At 39.1% G+C, this 18,323-nt stretch overlaps 2 protein-coding genes across 4 annotated transcripts in view; one reads left to right on the top strand and one right to left on the bottom strand.

Moving 5' to 3' along the window:
• LOC114662582 (NADH-cytochrome b5 reductase 3-like) overlaps positions 1–18,323 on the bottom strand; it is a 1,047,486-nt gene that overhangs the window by 493,273 nt on the left and 535,890 nt on the right. The gene's annotated exons all lie outside the window — the stretch shown is intronic.
• Positions 1–18,323, top strand: part of ric8b (RIC8 guanine nucleotide exchange factor B) — a 101,893-nt gene that overhangs the window by 62,889 nt on the left and 20,681 nt on the right. For both annotated transcript variants that reach the window (XM_028816062.2, XM_051934538.1), the window contains exons 5-7: positions 4,983–5,133; positions 10,259–10,354; positions 13,948–14,092. In XM_028816062.2, coding sequence (XP_028671895.1) covers positions 4,983–5,133; positions 10,259–10,354; positions 13,948–14,092 — 392 coding nt within the window. The remainder of the gene's footprint in view (positions 1–4,982; positions 5,134–10,258; positions 10,355–13,947; positions 14,093–18,323) is intronic.

The raw sequence follows: 18,323 nt of genomic DNA, 5'->3' as shown, positions 1-18,323 counted from the left end.
CCAGCTACCAAAGCTACTCTATTAAAGGTAGCTTATTCTGAAATGTTATTGATTAGATCCTGCCATATTTTGAAAAAGTTTTGAATAGAGCCTCTAAGTGAGAATTTGAATTTTTCCAACTTCAAGTAGTATAGAACATCAGTTACCCACTGACTTAAAAGTGGTGGAGTGGGATTCTTCCAGTTGAGCAAGATAAGTCTATGTGTTAGCAGTGAGGTAAAGGCAATTACAGTGTGTTTGTCCTTCTCCACTTTTAAGCCCATCTGAGAGTACACCAAACACAACTGTTAATGGGTCCGGGGTGATTGTGACACTGAGGCTGTCTGATAGGCATTCAAAGATTTTTGTCCAAAAAGTTGTTAATTTGGTGGATGCCCAGAACATGTGGTCCAGTGAGTCTGGAGCTAGATTGCAATGATGACAGGTTGAATCTTATCCTGGAAACATTTTGGACAATTTTAAATGAGATAAATGCACTCGATAAAAGATTTTAAGTTGAAAGATTGAATGTTTTTCACATATAGTGCTAGAGTGTGTTCTGTGCATGGCTGCCAATCACTCCTTTTCTGAAATTATAAGTGACAGATCCTTTCCTCAATGTACTCTGGGGTCTTTGAAAGGAAGGGACTTTAAAATATTTCTATAAATTGTACAGATGCTATCCGAGTCTTCAAGACTGATCAATATTTCTTCTGGAATAGAACATGGTCGGAGGTATGGAAAATTGGGCAGGTTCTGTTTAGCGAAGTTTCTAGCTTGAAAGCAGGGATACATTGTGTTGATGAGAAGTTGAATTGCAGGCATTAATTATTAATAGGATGCAAAGACATTATCTATATACAAGTCTCTTAGTGTTTTAGAACCTGTCCACATGGACGTCTGAACTGAGCATTTTCTGCCGTCTGTTGCACAAGGTGAGAGCAGATTGAATACAGAGCATTTTCATGCTCATTGCAGTGAATCAGACCGTCCACATGGACTTTCACCACTTGTGTTTAGTCGGATATGCATTCAGATGGCATCAAAAAAATGTTGCATGCAGCTTTTTCTTGGCGTCAATTTCTGCCAAAATCCAGATGAGTATGAAGGAAACGTCTGTACTGTGTTTACATGTCGTTCATTTCATGCTCTGGAGGACCGGATATGTCCCATGATTATGTGTGTGTGTGTGTGTGTATGTATGTATATATATATATATATATATATATATATATATATATATATATAATGTATACACAGTGGGGCAAATAAGTATTTGATCCCCTCCTACATTTGTACGTTTGCTCACTTACTAGGAGATGAACAGTCTCTAATTTTTATGGTAGTTTCATTTTAATGGAAAGAGTCAGAATATCAACCAAAAATCCAGATAAAACACATTACATAAAAGTTGTAAATTTATTTGCATGTCATTGAGTGAAATAAGTACTTGATTCCTTAAAACCCAGCTAGAATTCTGGCTCCCACAGATTGACTGTGTGCCCATGTGGCACACAGAATGGGCACACAGATTACAATCGATCAATTACAGATACTCCTGATCTCAACTTGTTATATGTATAAAGCACACCTGTCCACAGAATTAGTTTGTTCCATTCCAACCTCTCCACCACCATGGGCAAGACCAAAGAGCTGTCAAAGGACGTCAGGGACAAGATTGTAGACCTGCACAAGGCTAGAATGGGCTACAAGACCATCAGCAAGAAGGTTGTTGACAAGGTGATAACTGTTGGTGCGATTATTTGGAAATGGAAGAAATATAAAATGACCATCAATGGCCCTCGGTCTGGAGCTCCTAGCAACATCTTGCCTCATGGGGTGAGGATTAGTGAGGGATCAGCCCAAAACTACACGGGAGGAGCTTGTTAATGATTTAAAGGAGTTGTGACCACAGTCATCAAGAACACCTTTGGTAACACTCTACGCCATAATGGATTGAAATCTTGCGGGGCCCACAAGGTCCCATGCTCAAGAAGGCAGCTAAATTTATGCAATGTGGTGAATAGGTAGTCCCATTCAACCATATCAAATGCTTTTTTGCATCTAAAGATAATAAGATCTCTGGAGTGTTAGATTTAATGGGTGAATATATTATATTAAACAAATGTCAAAAGTTAGAAGTTAAGTGTCAGCGTTTAATAAATCCGGTTTGGTCTTGTGATATTGCAGAAGGAAGCCCTTTCTCAGTCCTTCTGGCTGAAACTTTGGAGAGAGTCTTAATGTTATTCAGAAGAAAGATTTGTGCACAATTTAGTAAGTCCTTATTTTTCTTAGGAAAGATGGTAAGTAATGTTTAGTGAAACGTTTGAGGTAGAATTTAGTTGTCTTTAGCTTCTATAAATGTTGCTAATAATAGTGGAGCTAACTTATTTGAAAAGTTCCCAGCACTAAGTGGAGCATCTAGCTGTGATATCGGTAATGAATCAAGAAATTCATTAGATCGTGTCTTATCTTCTTTAAACTGAGTAGAATATAAGGACTTATAGTACTCTCTAAATATGTAAGTTATATTTTTATGGTTAATAATCTTATTGGTCTTCTCTCCGTGTTCATAATAATGATGTCGCGATTTAAAAATGAGCTGTTCCGTTTCTTTAGTTTTGAAAAGGTTGAATTGTGATTGCAACAACATTTATTTATATAGCACATTTTAGTACAAATGATGTAGCTCAAAGTGCTTTACAAGATGAAGAAAGAAAAATTTATAAAATATAAAAATAAGATCAGGCAATACTAAATAACAAAGAATAAAGTAAGGTCCAATGACCGGGAGGACGGAAAAAACAACAAAAAATTAACTCTAGAGGGCTGGAGGGAAAAAAAAACAAAATCTGCAGGGGTTCCGAGGCCACAAGACCACCCAGCCCTCACTGGGCATTCTACCTAACATAAATGATCGAAATCAGTCCTCATGGTTTTCAGGCTTCAAGTGGAAGAATTAGATGATGATGGTCATGTGGACATCTGGCCTTCAATCCATCAATGTGGGGACTGCATGGTGCCTTGATTTAGGTGGTGGTGACACAGATTGCCAACACAAAAAACCGAAAAAAGGATAGCCGAGAAAGTAGGGGTTAATACGGATTGCGGAGCCACGATTAAAATGATTGCAAAACCTGTCTTTTTCCTAATATGGGGACCTGGCGTATTCTAGATCTATTCTGGTAGTTTTGCTGATTAACTCGGATGCTTTCTTGTTTTCTGATTTATTTTTGTGAGAGAGATATAAAATAATCTGTCCTTTTGAAAATGCCTTCAGAGTTTCCAAGAGAATACCTGCTGAGACCTCTGAGGATACACTTGTCTCAAAAAATAATCAATTTGCATCAGTATGAATTCTGTACAGTTCTCATCAGCTAACAACAGGGGTTTAAGACGCTAGCTACAAGATGAGTGTGTAGGACGCAGTAATTTAAGCTCCATGATCAAAGGGGCATGGTCAGAGATAACAATAGCGTCATACTTACAAGATTTGATAGTGGGCAAAAAATTGTCTACGAGGAAATAATCAATTTTTGAGTAACCGTGATGTACAGAAGAGAAAATGGAGTATACTCTTAGGTTAGGATTTAAAAACCTCCATGAGTCTGATAAGTTTTGATCCGTTACAAACTACATAATTATCTTTGCAGTATTAGATGTTATTGCCTTTGTAGCTGAGGATCTATCCAGGTCTTGATTTAAAACACAATTAAATGTGTTTTTATGTAAATGGCCATTATAATTTTGTGAGTGTTCACATTAGGGATAGATGCTAATACATTCTGGAACAAAACTCTGTCTTCTGTTAGCTGCATAGATATTAATCAAAATCATTGTGGTATTAGGTGAATTGCCTGTCACCATGACATATCGCCCTTCAGAATCAGATATTACATCTAACGCTACAAAAATGGAGTAGTTCTGTGTATTAAGATTCCCACACCCGTGGTTTTCATTGTATAGCTAGAGTGAAAAATTTGGCTAGACCACTCTGTTTGCACCTGAAATTGCACCTTGCTTAATAAGTGAGTCTCATGTAAAAATACTATCATGGCATTTATACTTGTTAAGTGCGAGAGTACTTTCTTTCTCTTTAATTCATGATTGAGATCCTTGACATTACAGCTCACAAAGTTCATTATTTGGTCATCGAAATATTGCTTCTGAACTTTTGTGACATTTTGTAGTCTTTGGTTAAGGTAGTGCATTGTTACATATGATAGCTTTGACATAGGTTTCATATTATTATCAGGTGATACAGCTATGGAGCACATTATGTTGGCACTAATGGTTATTAGGGTATAAGGAATAAAAAAGAAATAGCATTGTTCTCTTGCTCCCCACTCCAGCCCCCCACCCCATTGTGCCTCTGCACTTGCGGCAAACTGCACTTTGTGAAGTCCCGGTCCTCTGACATGCCAAGAGACAAGGTTAAAACTGAGATATCTTGTGAAAATACAGTCCAAATACAATAAACTAACGGTTTGATCTTAAACGGTTGGGTATGTGTTAAAAAAAAACCCCACTGTAAATACACTGTAAAAAGCTGGTCACATAATTACATTTTAAGTATAAGTAAACAGGTAGGAGCTTTTTTTTTAATTAAATCCTTAGCATGTAGGTACTGCATATTACCTTATTTGTTCCAAAAAAAAGTAAAGAAAACTGCAAGATAGCAGTATTGGCTTGTGGCCAGACTTAGAGTAAATAACTGAAAAGGAAAATCTGAAGCATGAAGAATCAAGGGTGTTGCTGCTTATACCAAATTTAAAATGGAGACAGAATTAAAGAGTAAAATTGTTAAGGTTTTTTTTTATTTTGAATCATTTATTTGTTACACCTTTAACATTGTTACGGTAATACTTATTAGTCTTTTTTTTACAATATGTTTGCATTATGAATGCAAATTATTTCCACTCAGAGTAATATGGTTTTCTTTTTTCATTTTTGCATTGTACTAAAATCACAATTTTTTGTTTTTCATTTCATTTTCTCTTTAGCAATGCTATTAATTTACTAAGCAACATTCCTGTCACCTGTCTGGATGTGTTAATTGATTTTCCAACCTGTGATCAAACGGATGAGTATCATGAGAAGAATATGGATGCTATTCATGTCTTGGTAAATTTCATGGAAAAAAGGATTGATAAGGTAAGAGGAAAAATTGTCAATATTTTAAACTTGAACAACTGCTTTTTGTGTAATGAGCAGCCCATGGTACTTGTATTGTTGTACCTTGTATAAGGCTGAAAATTAACATTTTCAGACCTGAGTTAATGCAATTCATGGTTAAATGGTGTTTGGGTTTGAGCCAATACAGACTGCACTAGACCAAGGAAGGACACAGTCCTGGACAGGGAGTTAATTTGTACTTTGCATTTAAAACTAGGAAAAGTAAAGAAAACAAAAAATGTCATTATCTGGCATTTTTAAATAAATAAACAGTTTTAAACAGTAATAAACTCTCAGTTTTTTTTCCTTTGTATAAAACAGAACAGAAAAAGTTACTTTCTGGAGTAAAATATTCCACGTTAAGGTAATCTGAACATTGTGTCAGGGACTACCAGTAAGAATATCAGGAGAAAAGAAGTACTATTTCTTACTGCTTTTTAGAATACAGTGTAACATTGTATAATGCTGACAGAAATAAATGAATAAAAATAAATAATAATTTATGTGTCTGTTAATCTTCTTTTACATAAATCATTTTGAAGTGCTGAATAAGTTAACACACAGAATATAAACAGTTTGAAGTTAAAGTCAAGTTAGGTAGAAAGAAAATGAAAGCAAGAAACACCCAATCAGAAATGTAGCTCTCTGCATGGGAACTGAATATCCTTCAAGGATTGGGATATATAAGAATTAATTATTTTAGAAAAGGCAGTCACTTTGTCAAAAAAAGTTTCAATTTTTAAGTTTTTCAGTCACGCAAGATAGAAGACTGCTTTCTATATACCAGTAGTTAGCTGCCGTCAAAGTACAGGATGTATGTGCATTCTGTTATTGCATGTTAATGTCGCCTTCTCTTTTGCACAGGAAATAGTTTTTTCTTATGTTGGAAGGTAAACATCCAGTGATTGATTGGAGTTGGTCTTTCACTGTTTTTTTCTCTTTGAGTGAACAGTCTTTAAGCCTAACCCATTTAATGAATATCATGAAAGCTGGCAATCAGATTATGTGTGTCATTCTCCTTCAGAAATTGTTGCTGTCCTTACTGTGTGATGTTTTGGAGTGTGGTTAAGTCTTACCGAAAACATCCCATGACACTTGTGTTTGTGTTTTTTTGTTATATTTTTAATGTAAGACACAAGGTGAATCAACATTGTGTTTTCATATATATTAATATATATAGTGTATATATAATCACCTTTCCCTTGTAGTTTCATTGTTTATACATGAAGTCATAGTAAATGGTTTGTTAATCAAATGGATTGAAGTAATTTCTATAGTCATGTTCTGTACTTTCAGCTGTGCCATGCAAAGTAAGAAAAGCATAGGCAAATTCTGATACCATCAAACCAGGCACAGTCACACTGGTACCCACAGCCTAATTGGGAAGAAATTCAGCATTAGTAGTAATAGTCAAGATTGAGGGCTCATTTATAAGGAATAAAACATTTATTTTAAGTACAACATAGGCTGTAGACCAGGTAAAGAAACAAAAGAGAGATATCTCCAAAGTAGATAAACAGCTGTCTAGTGAGGAGCGACAACCATGGAAAGTAAATAAGTAAATAACTAGCAATGGAGAGTATTCAGTAGCACGTTTCCAAAGTATTTCTAAGATTTACTTGATTTACCAGTTTTTAGCACTCAGAAAAGTTAGTGCTAGTAAGAAGGAAACAGTTTAAGTGTGCATTCATAGGGAGGAGCACACAGTGTAGGTAGTAGAACAGAGCTTGAAAGTAAGAAAGTAATAAAAGGGGAGCAGAATTAGAGGCCAGCAGGTGTTGGATCACTATAGCAGTTAATCTAATATTAATTTCTTAATTTTAACCATATCAGTTAAAAAAATTAAATAAAAAAATCTTTTGTTTCATATATTTTCAAATGTACCTAATTTATATCATATTTATTAAGCAAGTTATTTACTAAAAAACATTTGCATTTTATACAGGTTTTCAGATGTGTTCTAGAGCTGTTTGTTTCTGTCATGATGTCCAGAAGTTCTCAAATCTGAACAAAATTAAGCTATTTTAGTTTTGAATTGTGTAACGTCATTTCATCTGTTGTGCAACTGATATTAAAAGATTCTTGCATGTTTAAGTGATCTATCACCCAATTTTTCACCTGTTCAAACAAATCAGAAAGATTTTATGGACTTTATTTTCCTTTCCCCCAGTGCATACAGGCTGTTATGGAGAACTTTTCTCATTGAAAGATAGCAGATTACAAGCCCTGTTAACCCTTGAGGGACTGCTTTGATGAATTTATTGCTTTTTAAAACATAGTGTGAAACCACAGGCCTCCCAGCACCTTATAAGTGGGATTGCAAACTGAATGGCTTTTGTTTAAAGAAATATGGGGAAGTACTTGCCAGTGTGTGTGCATGTGTTCCTGTCAATAATAATGGTTTTGTTGGTTAAAACTTTAGTATTTATTTAACCGTGAACTGATTAACTACGTGTATTCTCTGTCTGACCAAGCATTTCTAGCCTGCACAACATTTTGCACATCTGTGCCAATATCTACAAAACCTTACCGGAGTTTAAAGCCAGTGCCCTGGTCAAGTGCCTACGGGGTAATGGACAGACTCACTTTGATTGTCTTGGGAGGGAGCTACAGATTAAGAAAGTGCAATTTCAGTTTAACTTTTTGGTTAGTGATTGTTTAGTAGTCTTTCCTTTTCATGTTCCAGAATATGTGTATGCCTTTTGTGTTTTATTTAAGAGCTGCAGTATTGTGGGAAGTGTAAAGATAGAAAACATTTCCCACCTTGGTGATTGGTATAGTGCTCAGAAAACAAAATAGGATAGGTGAGCAAGAAAGAGCCTTCCTTTTATAAAGTTGGTGATTGCCAGTGAACAGGGTTGACTGATCTACATGGTAGAGCAAGGGTGCTTGAGCAGAGCTAGCCAACAGAAGAGGAGTATGGTGGATCAGCAAATGGCTGCCATATAGGAGTTTTACATTTACTTTTATAAGCTGCTTTATTCACCTTGTATGGCAGGAGGCTGCACACAGGGTATGCTTACAGATCACTTCATTTCACATGGATTCAGAATTGTACTCAGCATGCAGCAAATTGAAGTTTTGCTGTTTGTAACTTTCTAGAGTTTTTTTCCCCCCAAAATATTTTGTGAAACCTGCGGATAAGAAGGACCGAATGTATTTGTTAATTAGTGAGTTTTTACGTATAGCTGTCTTCAGTACAATAAGCCTTTTGAGTTAAACTAATATATACTACTAGCCAACCCGCAGCGTAACATACACCACATAATTATTTATTGATGGGTAAACACTTCCTGAACGACACAGTTGTCCAAATGGGGTGGGTTTGAGGATACGACTGTGAGTGAATGAAGAGATGGAACTCTGGAGAGAGCAAGATACAATTGTTCGGGACTGAAAACTGGTTTTGGCAGATACAGGCATATCTTTTTGAAAGTTTGTCCCTGCACCTTATAAATTGTCATTGCAAAGGCCAATCTAACAGGAAATTGTCTGCGTGTAAAAGTAAAAGGCAAATTTGAATCTGATGGGGTCAGGGAAATCTGGGGAATAAGGACAGTTTGTGAGGTAGCAGCTGCGATTGTTTTACACTCTAGTACATTGCGGTGAATGCTGGTAACAGTCAGTCTAATGCCTTTACAGAGACTTCTTGCTGGCATGAGGTTTCTGAGAAGTATGACGACTGAACCAGTTTTAAGTTTGACTTTATGCGGAGGCATGCCAGTGGGAGTAAGACTGCTAAGAAATTCTTCGGGGAATGAAAGTTGTTGTGCGGGATCGTCTGTGACGATGGAGTCAACACTGGTGAAAGTTACTTCGTCAGTAGGGATAAGTTTCAGTACCTGTTCATTAAGGTGTAGCGAGTCTTCGTTGGTGACGCTTAGTACAGCTCGCGTACTGAGTTGTTCCGGAGTCACAGTTGAGAAGTCGATGTTGCCACATAGTTGTTGAACAGGATGAGAAATAAAAGGAAAACAATGTGAAGGTAATGTTGCAGGTGTTCCATTTTTCCTGTCTTGTGAAATCTTGTTCATTAGGAAGAGCTGTCATATTTGTCGTCAGTGTAAGTACATGCATGTGACGCCACAAAGGTTACTTGTTAATGCAACCAGCGACAGTAAGTGCTAGAGTTGGTGGGCGGGGCTCTGTCGTGTGTACCCCATGATGCGGGAGGAGGGTTAGAGTTGGCGGGCGGGGCTCTGTCGTGCGTATCCCATGGTCTTAAGAGTTGGTGGGCTTGGCTCTGTCGTGCGTATCCCATGGTCTTTGTCTTGCGTGCCATGGTCGGCAACTTAGTGAATTGTTGGTGGGCGGGGCTCTGTCGTGTGTACCCCATGATGCGGGAGGAGGGTTAGAGTTGGCGGGCGGGGCTCTGTCTTGCGTGCATATCCCATGGTCGGGTGACTTGGTGGATTATATATAGAAAAGCAGCCGGAACCGAAAAGAACAATGAAAAGTCAACGTGGCTCAGAGGTGCATGTGGACTGTAGCAGAGATGAAAGCGACTGAGGCGGTGTTTGGTGAGGTGCTGCGTGCCTCGAGAGCGAGGGTGGACTCGGGAGGAGGGTTAGAGTTGGCGGGCGGGGCTCTGTCGTGCATATCCCATGGTCTTAAGAGTTGGTGGGCTTGGCTCTGTCGTGTGTATCCCATGGTCTTTGTCTTGCGTGCCATGGTCGGCAACTTAGTGAATTGTTGGTGGGCGGGGCTCTGTCTTGCGTGCGTCTTGCTTGCCATGGACTTGGTGAATGCGTGCATCTTGCTTGCCATGGACTTAGTGAATTATATACTGTATATAGATGTAAAGACCATAAATTCTGCATGATTTGAAGAAAACCTATCAAGCTAGATGTGGAAACTTATGGTATACTTATGTTTGTTAAATGCAAAGGTTATGTCTCATATTTGAAGCCATAGAAATGAAATAGGGAATATTTACTTTTTCATATGACCTAAAGTAGAAGCAGTTCTTATCACAATTAATATATGAATACCGGATTATTTGCATTTGTGTTAATAATTGCACTGTCTAAAATGTTATAAACATAGTGTTTGCTAATTGTTTTCTTAACTAAATAATGTTTTATCTTTCCCCACTTAAAATAAGGGTGAAAATTATAGAGAAGGACTCACTCCAGTGTTTAGTCTCATGACTGAAATTTCAAGACATTACAGAGAAATCAGGAAATACATAAAAGCTCAGGTAAGAGTATGTAAAAGTGCTTATTTATTTATTTTGTGCCCCATTTTTGTGTGCATTATATATGGTGATCCTAATATAAAACACATTAAACTATTGAATGTGATGAGGACAAAAAATGACTTTTTAAAGTAATTACAGTGGAACCTCTAGATACGAGTTTAATTCGTTCCAGAACTGAGCTTGTATAGCGAATTTCTCGTATCTAGAACAAACTTCCCCATTGAAAATAATGGAAATCCAGTTAATCCGTTCTGCACCCCAAATATATTAACATAAAAATCAATTTTCCTAACAAATAACACTGATAAATTATATATACTGTAGTCTACCTTTAATAAATAACACTGGTAAATAATATAACTGATTATTAAAAGAATCAAAACAGGTGTCCAAAGTGCAGTAGAGCATTCAATAAATCTTTAAATAAATAATCCTTAAAACAGTTGTGAAGTGGAGGTTTAAAATACACAAGAATAACAATCCTTTAACACGAGGTTAAAACGTCAAAAGGATGCCGTCTTTAAAAAACAGATGACAATCGCCGGTGCTTCTTCTCTGTTAGCGTCTCACCTGCGGGCTCTGCAACAGGCGAGACACTCTTAATGCAGCTGACCTTCTCTACACCGTCCTGCTTCAGCTGTTTGGCTCGCCTGCACTCGCCTGCCTGCCTGCCTTCTCTCTCTCTCTCTCTCTTCTTTTACTTTTTCTCCCCCTTAACCGGCTCGCGCTTCTCTATATATGCGGGGAGGACATGGCAGCTGCAGCCCATCAGCCACAGGAACAATCATGGATGTGGGCAGTTTCCCACCTGTGCACTTAAGTGAGAAACGCAGACACCGCAGATCGCGGCTCGCAACTGCTACCACGCCCCCTTGCTAAGCCGCGAGCTATACCCACAGCCCGGCTCGTTACGCGAGCCAATGCTCGTATTTAGAGCTGAATTTTTCGCTCATACTTTCCTCGTATTTTGAATTTCTCGTATACAGAGGTGCTCGTATCTCGAGGTTCCACTGTATACACCTTTTTATGTCTTTTTTTCCAGTGAAATACAAGCTACACAAGGATGTATATAGTTTTACAACATTGCAGTATGACATAATACTGTAGCATTCCACTGGTTTTAGGTAATATAGCAACAAGCAAACTGTGTTCACTCGTAATGGCAGGTTACGTGAATTGGCCTGAATCAAGCCTGTGTAATTCACCCTGTGATGGGCTGTCACCCTGTCCAGGAATGTTCTTGCCTTGCATCCATATAGTGGTTGGGATAGGCTTCATTCTCATAGGAAAGCTTACATTTTTCTTTCACATCTTCTTATCAATTTAGGAATTTTGGTTTCATGAGCTGCTTGAACTTGTTCTTGGTCTTTTTCCATGTACTGACTAGAACCTCAGTTCTTTGAGAAATCCAGTTAAATATTTTGGCTGCTGATTTCATTGTCCCTAAGTAGAGTGAGATGATGTTATATCTTTGGTTGGAAATAGGTCCAGTCTTCATTTACTTTCATTCCTTTGGGAGCATCATGTAACAGCCCTATCATAATCAAAAGTGTCACAATTGGGCCAAATGAGAATAAGTTTTGGTTGTCCAGAAATGAGTGCTTCGGTTGTGTTCTTCAGGTTACATTATGGTATTAGCAAGAATCCATTAATGTTGGGTGGCTCAAAGATACTCTTCTCTTCTGGCTATAACAGTTTCAGTAGTAGAGTGTGGGTGGAAAAAATCTTCTGCATTAAATTGCATTCTCAGAATGTTTGCTCCCTTTTACGTATTTTCTGTCTCTCAAGTTTTGGTGTCATCTATAAATTTTACAAATCTAATCAATATATTTTATAGAAATTAGAAACAGTAATGGTCTTAGCACAGATCCTAGAAGAACTCTACTGTTGACCTCACCACATACAGTATGTATCTTTGTTTCTTAGGTATAACCTAAAGGTGCCTGATTAGCTGCATTTGTATCTGGAAATGGAATAAAATTTTATCATTATTTATTCTTTTTGCAGTAACTCACTCTATGAAACAGAAACATACCATCTATAAAAGACTGAGGAGTCCAGCAAACATAATATAAAGTAACGCAAGGAGTTTCTAGGGAAGAAAAAGTAGGACATGGGCAGTGCTTAATGATGCCAGTGTGGGTTTTCTTCTATGTTACAGTAATAGAAGTGGAAGCCAATAGTAGAGTGCAGAAGGAAAGTATCTCTTACACCAATTTTAATCAAATTACTTTAACGACTTCACTATTAGCTAACCAAACCAACTTGGTGGGACTGCATTGTTTCGCATTGTTTCCTCTTAACATATGCAACAGTGTGCACATGCTGGATTTCTCACAAAGCTCTCTACTCCATCTTGTGGATTTAAAAGATACTAAAAAGCAGACTAAACCGGCTGTAATGATAATTTGTCTTGGTGGAGCACTGGTGCAATTTCTCAAGGAACTACCACTGTAAATGCCAGGAAATTTAATTTCTTTATGAAGCAAAGAACAATTTTAGAAGTGAAAGCAATAAAATAATACATGACAACAATGAAATTAGTAAAAAAAAAAAACAAACAGAAAAGTTAGTAGCTCAGTTAAATGGGGGCAAAATTGGATTAGCTTGGGTACTTTGCCTTTTGTTTGTTGGAAAGCATCCTCAGTTTAAGTTTTATCTGTTTTTGCTTTTTGGACTAGTTTATAAAGTAATATCTCATCTTAGACCAAACTAGTAAATTTATGTGTTTATGTGAGCCCTATCTAATTTCTTTAGTAATACTAATCTTCAGTCTCCTGACAGCAAGATAACTTTGTATAGTAGAAATGGAAATTATTGCGTTAGAATGCAGAAGTTTGGAGAAGAAAGATATTGCATTGCTAAAGGAATGTTAATGTATCACAGTAGTATTTATAAGAATGTCTTTAGCATTGCCACCAAGCATCCGACTTCTTTAGTTCCCTGAGTATACCAGGACATGCCCATTCTTCATCTTCTCCATTGTGCTGTATATTAGTAAATGGCATTTTGATCTTCCAATGCCAGTGTTTACTGCTAGCACCTGTAATATACATTTTTATATAATGTTTCAGTTTGCAGAGTTTAATTACTTGTGACTATGTACATTTTGTAAATATTTATTGGTCACTTTATATTCATTTAGGACACACTAAGGTCAGTAGTTATCAGGCCTGGTAAACTTTCCAAACATCTGTAAATCATTTTCTGTTACGTTGGTTTCTCAAAACAATGGAAGTGATGCACAATCAATGCAATAGTGTGCCTCCTGTACACCTGGTCATGAGTCATTTTGCGCAGTAGTTGTAGACAGATCCTACTTAGGGAGTAAAATGTATCTATACTGTTGCCAATAAATAGACTTGGGGAAAATAATTTAAGGTAATAAACAACATGATTTTTAACAGGAACCTCTTGCTTAAAAGGTTTGGTTGAGCCTTGAAAAATGTTTTAATGCATATAAAGTGCCAACTTTTAATTTTTTTTTTTTAATTGTGTAATATTTTACAGCAAGTCAAAATGTGTAGAACTTGTACTTTTTAGTTATTACATTGTTTTGTAATGATTATATATTTGTTTTAAATGTTTGAAAGGTTTTACCACCATTAAAAGATGTGAAAAACCGTCCAGAAGTAGGAACGACCGTGCGGAATAAGCTTGTTCGTCTTATGACGCATGTGGACACCGGAGTAAAACAGAGTGCTGCAGAATTTTTGTTTGTGCTTTGCAAAGAAAGTGGTGAGTACTAATAACAAATATAAAATGTTAATTTCTGCTCAAGTGAGTCATGTCAACTGTTTAATGGTTGTAGGTGTAGGTGTATTTTTATTAATACCTGTTGGTTAAAATAGTGAACAGTTAGTAGAAAGGAATAAAAATAGCCTAAAACAGCTAAAAATATATAAAATAGCTAAAAAATATCCTGGGAGGATTGCAAACCTTATTTTTCATGCATCGAATGTTGAAATGGACCAAATCTTAGTTTTGTCTTTTTTGTATTTGAAACCATATCATAGAACTACATATCCATTTACCCATCCAATAATAATACTGCTTATTCCAGTTCACTGCCATGTGACTCTGAGGTGGATTAATTGGGTTTAGGAATGTAACATTGGAGAGGCCAGATCTTAGCACCTACATTCACTTATAATGGTCCAGGTTTCAAAATTTCACCAGGAATACATATTTAAGTGGAAAACTGGAGAGCAGTGCACCAATGGTGACCAGGCAGTGACCTACTTGTAGTGACACATTTTATGAGTGGTGAGGGAATCAGCCTGCAGACTTGAAGTTTCTAATCTAACCCCCCTCTGCCAAACTGCTTACTTCATAGCATCAGTGATATTTTTACAGTTGTGCTCATACACATGCTGGCCTTGTACACTTCAGATTGCTTTGAGTCTGATTTACAGTTTTGACATGCCTTGTCCCATTTCCATGTTGACTGTAAAGGTTTTGAATGGGATCCCTTGTTTCCACAACAAGTAAAGGATTAAAAATCAATAGCATTCATCAACTAGTCAATGTAAATCATTTTTCTCATTTACATCCATAAACCAGGTCCATAAAGAAAAGACCTAAATAAACATGTAGCAAGGCTACATAATGGACAGTCTGGTTAGCCTTCTGAATTGTCCGTCACTTCTTAATGTTGACTGGGAGGGTGTTTTAAATAGCCCTTCAGGCACCATTGGTGACGTCCCGTTCTGGTAGGATCCCGCCCGAGTACACTCTCCAGCTGCCTGATGCCGGCGTATTGGTTGCCATGACCACCGAGAGAGGCAAGGATTTTCGGCGGGAAACTTTCTCTTTTTAAGGGGAATGGCGGAACAAGGAGGAAAAAAAAGACAGTAAGGAGAAAGTAAGGAGGAAGAAACAAAGACACAATTTTCAAGGCATCGCAGCGACTATCTACGCTCTAGAACTGTTCAGGATTTTGCTTCTCCCAGGGACGTCTGCTTTTCATGGGTGGCCACCCCGAAGAAATATTTTAAGGACGAATCCCCGAGAAGAGGCCAGGGTCTGGTGTTCTCCGGGTGCTCCCGTCTGGTGAGTCGGATTCCTGAATTTCGTTTCGTGATAGTCTGCAGAGAAGCCGTCCCGCTAAAGGACGGTTGTGTTTCCTGCTTCCAGGATTTCGTGCTTTCTATATCTTTGGACTCCGTGAAACTAAACGTATCAAAGAACAGTTTTTTCTCATTATTTATTTTTCTTTTTCTTTTGTCTGTGTCAAACCGGGGGTTAGTATACGGGGCGCCAGGGAGGGCGTCTGGGGAAGGGGTTCACTTAGGAGCACTCAAGCACCGGTTAAGTTTATGTAGCAGCACCTTTTAATATATTTTTTCTGTTCCATTTCCTGTTGTGTTTTATTGCTACAAATTGTTAAGAAGGGGATCGTGGCTAGAGGGGATGAGGACCGAATATGGTTGTGCTCTTATACTTTCAAACATCGTCCACCCCCTGTACGGGTGGTGAAGTGTAGGAATCGCGTATTCGTATTGTGCGGTTGCTACAGAGTGGTGCCCTCTCTGAGGAAGTATAATAAGCATCTGTCATATTTTGGTTCCTTTTAGTCCATTCTTTAAAAATCATCCTTTAAATCATCCATAATGTCTTTAGGGCAATCGGGGCAGGTGATCGCCCCGCCGAGTGGCTCTTTGTGTGAGGAAGTGGTAGCCGGTAGCCGCCACGTAACGGTGAGGGCACATTCAGCCGTCCGAGAAAGAGCGAGCCTGCTTCAATCGATGTACCTAAGTGATTTGCCCGGATCTGATGAGGCGGATAACGATGGCACTCCGCCCCTGCTTGCTGAGATTACGGAGCGGATTGAAGCGCTGGACGAGCGGATCTCATCCATGGCGGACAGCACCTTATCCCGTGAAGACGCTTTGCGAAATTATATAGATGACTCGATGGAAAAACTGCGAGAATATGTGGAGGAGCAGATTATTGGGCTGGAGCGGGATGTTGTGCAATGCCTGGAGAGGCGTGATCAGCTATGGAAGGAACATCTTCGGCGCGAAGTGCGGAATAATCTGCGTTCCTTTGGTTCAGTGAACGCGCATTCCACTCCCCGGGAGGCAGCCCGCATGGTGCATTCGTATACTCCGCCAGCCATACCGTCCCTTCGCATGGAGTTTCCTAAATTGGGAGAGTCGTATACCTCGGAGGACATAATTAATTTCATTGAACAGGCAGATGCTTTTCCGTCTGTTGCTCCAATGGGGGAAGATTAACTTTTGGGGGTGATTAATGCCTCTTTGAAGGGTCCTGCGAAAAGTTGGTGGCAGGCAAGCAAACAGTCAATCCACACCTGGGATGCTTTTAAGAAGGACTTCCTGGAGGCGTTTCTCCCAGAAGATTATGCAACTGAATTAGAAGAAAAACTTCGGCTCATGGTGCAAACTCCAACACAAAGCATCCGAGATTTTGCCTATGACTATAGGGCTCTATGTTTGAGATGGCGACCCGAGATGAAGGAAGAGGAAGTAGTGCGTCGAATATTAAATGCCTGTAACCCCAGTTTGGCTGGGGGACTGAGAGGGATTGTGACCACCGTGGATGGTTTGGTAAAGGTCGGGTGTGCAGTCGAACGTGATTGGGCATCTAACAAGGGCTACTGGGAGAAAGTTCATGCTAGTAAAAAGGAAACCCAAACCACCAAGGCAGCCAAGCAATCAAAAGGTGGACAGACTGAGGCAGGTGTCTCAGTGGTATCCACTCTAGCTACCCTCTTAGTGCTCCCAGTCCATATTCGAGGCTGGTGTGTGGACGCAGTAGTAGACACAGGTAGCCATTTCACATTGATGCAGAAAAGCTGGTGGAACAAAATAGCCAGACAGAATGAAAAACTTCTGGCTACCTCGACCATTAAGTTTATTATGGCCGATGGGACTGAGCACCGGGCCCTGGGTAAGGTCTCGCTGAGGTATTTACTCCATAATGTAGCTTGGAGGATGGAAACCTATATCCTAGAGGATGCGCACCTGTCATTGCCTTTGCTCCTGGGCCTAGACTCTATCACTGCAGTAAAGATGACCATTCATTTCCATCATAGAAAATACTTGGTGCCAGGCAGTGGGGAACATCCTTTTGTTACAAAGGTCCGGGAAGAACTGCATGGGGCATACTTGGGGTTTTATGCTGCAGAGGTGGAGGCCTGTGAGACCAAAGATCCGGATATTGTGTCGAACCAGCTGGATGAAGTCAAACCTCTGCTACGCCGATGGCCGAATGTATGGACGGAGAATTTGGGGGAAACACAGGTGGTTACACACGACATCCATACGGTGAACGAGGTTCCGGTGCGTCATCGCTCTTATCGAGTCTCGCCCCTTAGAAAAGGGATTATTAAAGAACATATCGGCAAGATGTTGGAACAAGGGATCATTGAGCCTTCATCGTCAGCATGGGCGGCACCTGTAGTTTTGATAAAGAAAGCAGATGGTACATACAGGTTCTGTGTGGACTACAGGGGACTTAATGCCAAGACCCTCTTAGATGCATACCCCATGCCTCAGGTACAGGAAATTTTGGAATCCCTGCACGGAGCAGCCATCTTTAGTACATTAGATCTACGCAGTGGTTATTGGCAAGTGCGAATGGCAGAGGGCAGCATACATAAGACTGCGGTTTCCACTCCGGAGGGTTTGTTCCAATTTCGGGTCTTGCCTTTTGGCCTGAAGAATGCGGGTGCAAGTTTCCAGCGTTTGATGGAGCAGGTTTTGTGTGGGTTGATCGGGAAGATATGCTTTGTCTATATAGACGATATTATTGTTTTCTCCCCTGACCTTCACCAACACCTCCAGGATTTGGACCTTGTCTTTCAGCGGCTGGGGCAAGCCCGACTGACATTAAATGTGAAGAAGTGTCGCCTTGCACAACCACAGATTCATTTTTTAGGGCATGTAGTATCAGGAAAGGGCGTTGAGGTTGATCCTAAGAAAACCTCAGCTATTCAAAACTA

Source organism: Erpetoichthys calabaricus, chromosome 1 (genome assembly GCF_900747795.2).
Source record: "Erpetoichthys calabaricus chromosome 1, fErpCal1.3, whole genome shotgun sequence".
NCBI lineage: Eukaryota > Metazoa > Chordata > Cladistia > Polypteriformes > Polypteridae > Erpetoichthys > Erpetoichthys calabaricus.
This window is presented reverse-complemented; position numbering and strand designations above follow the sequence as displayed.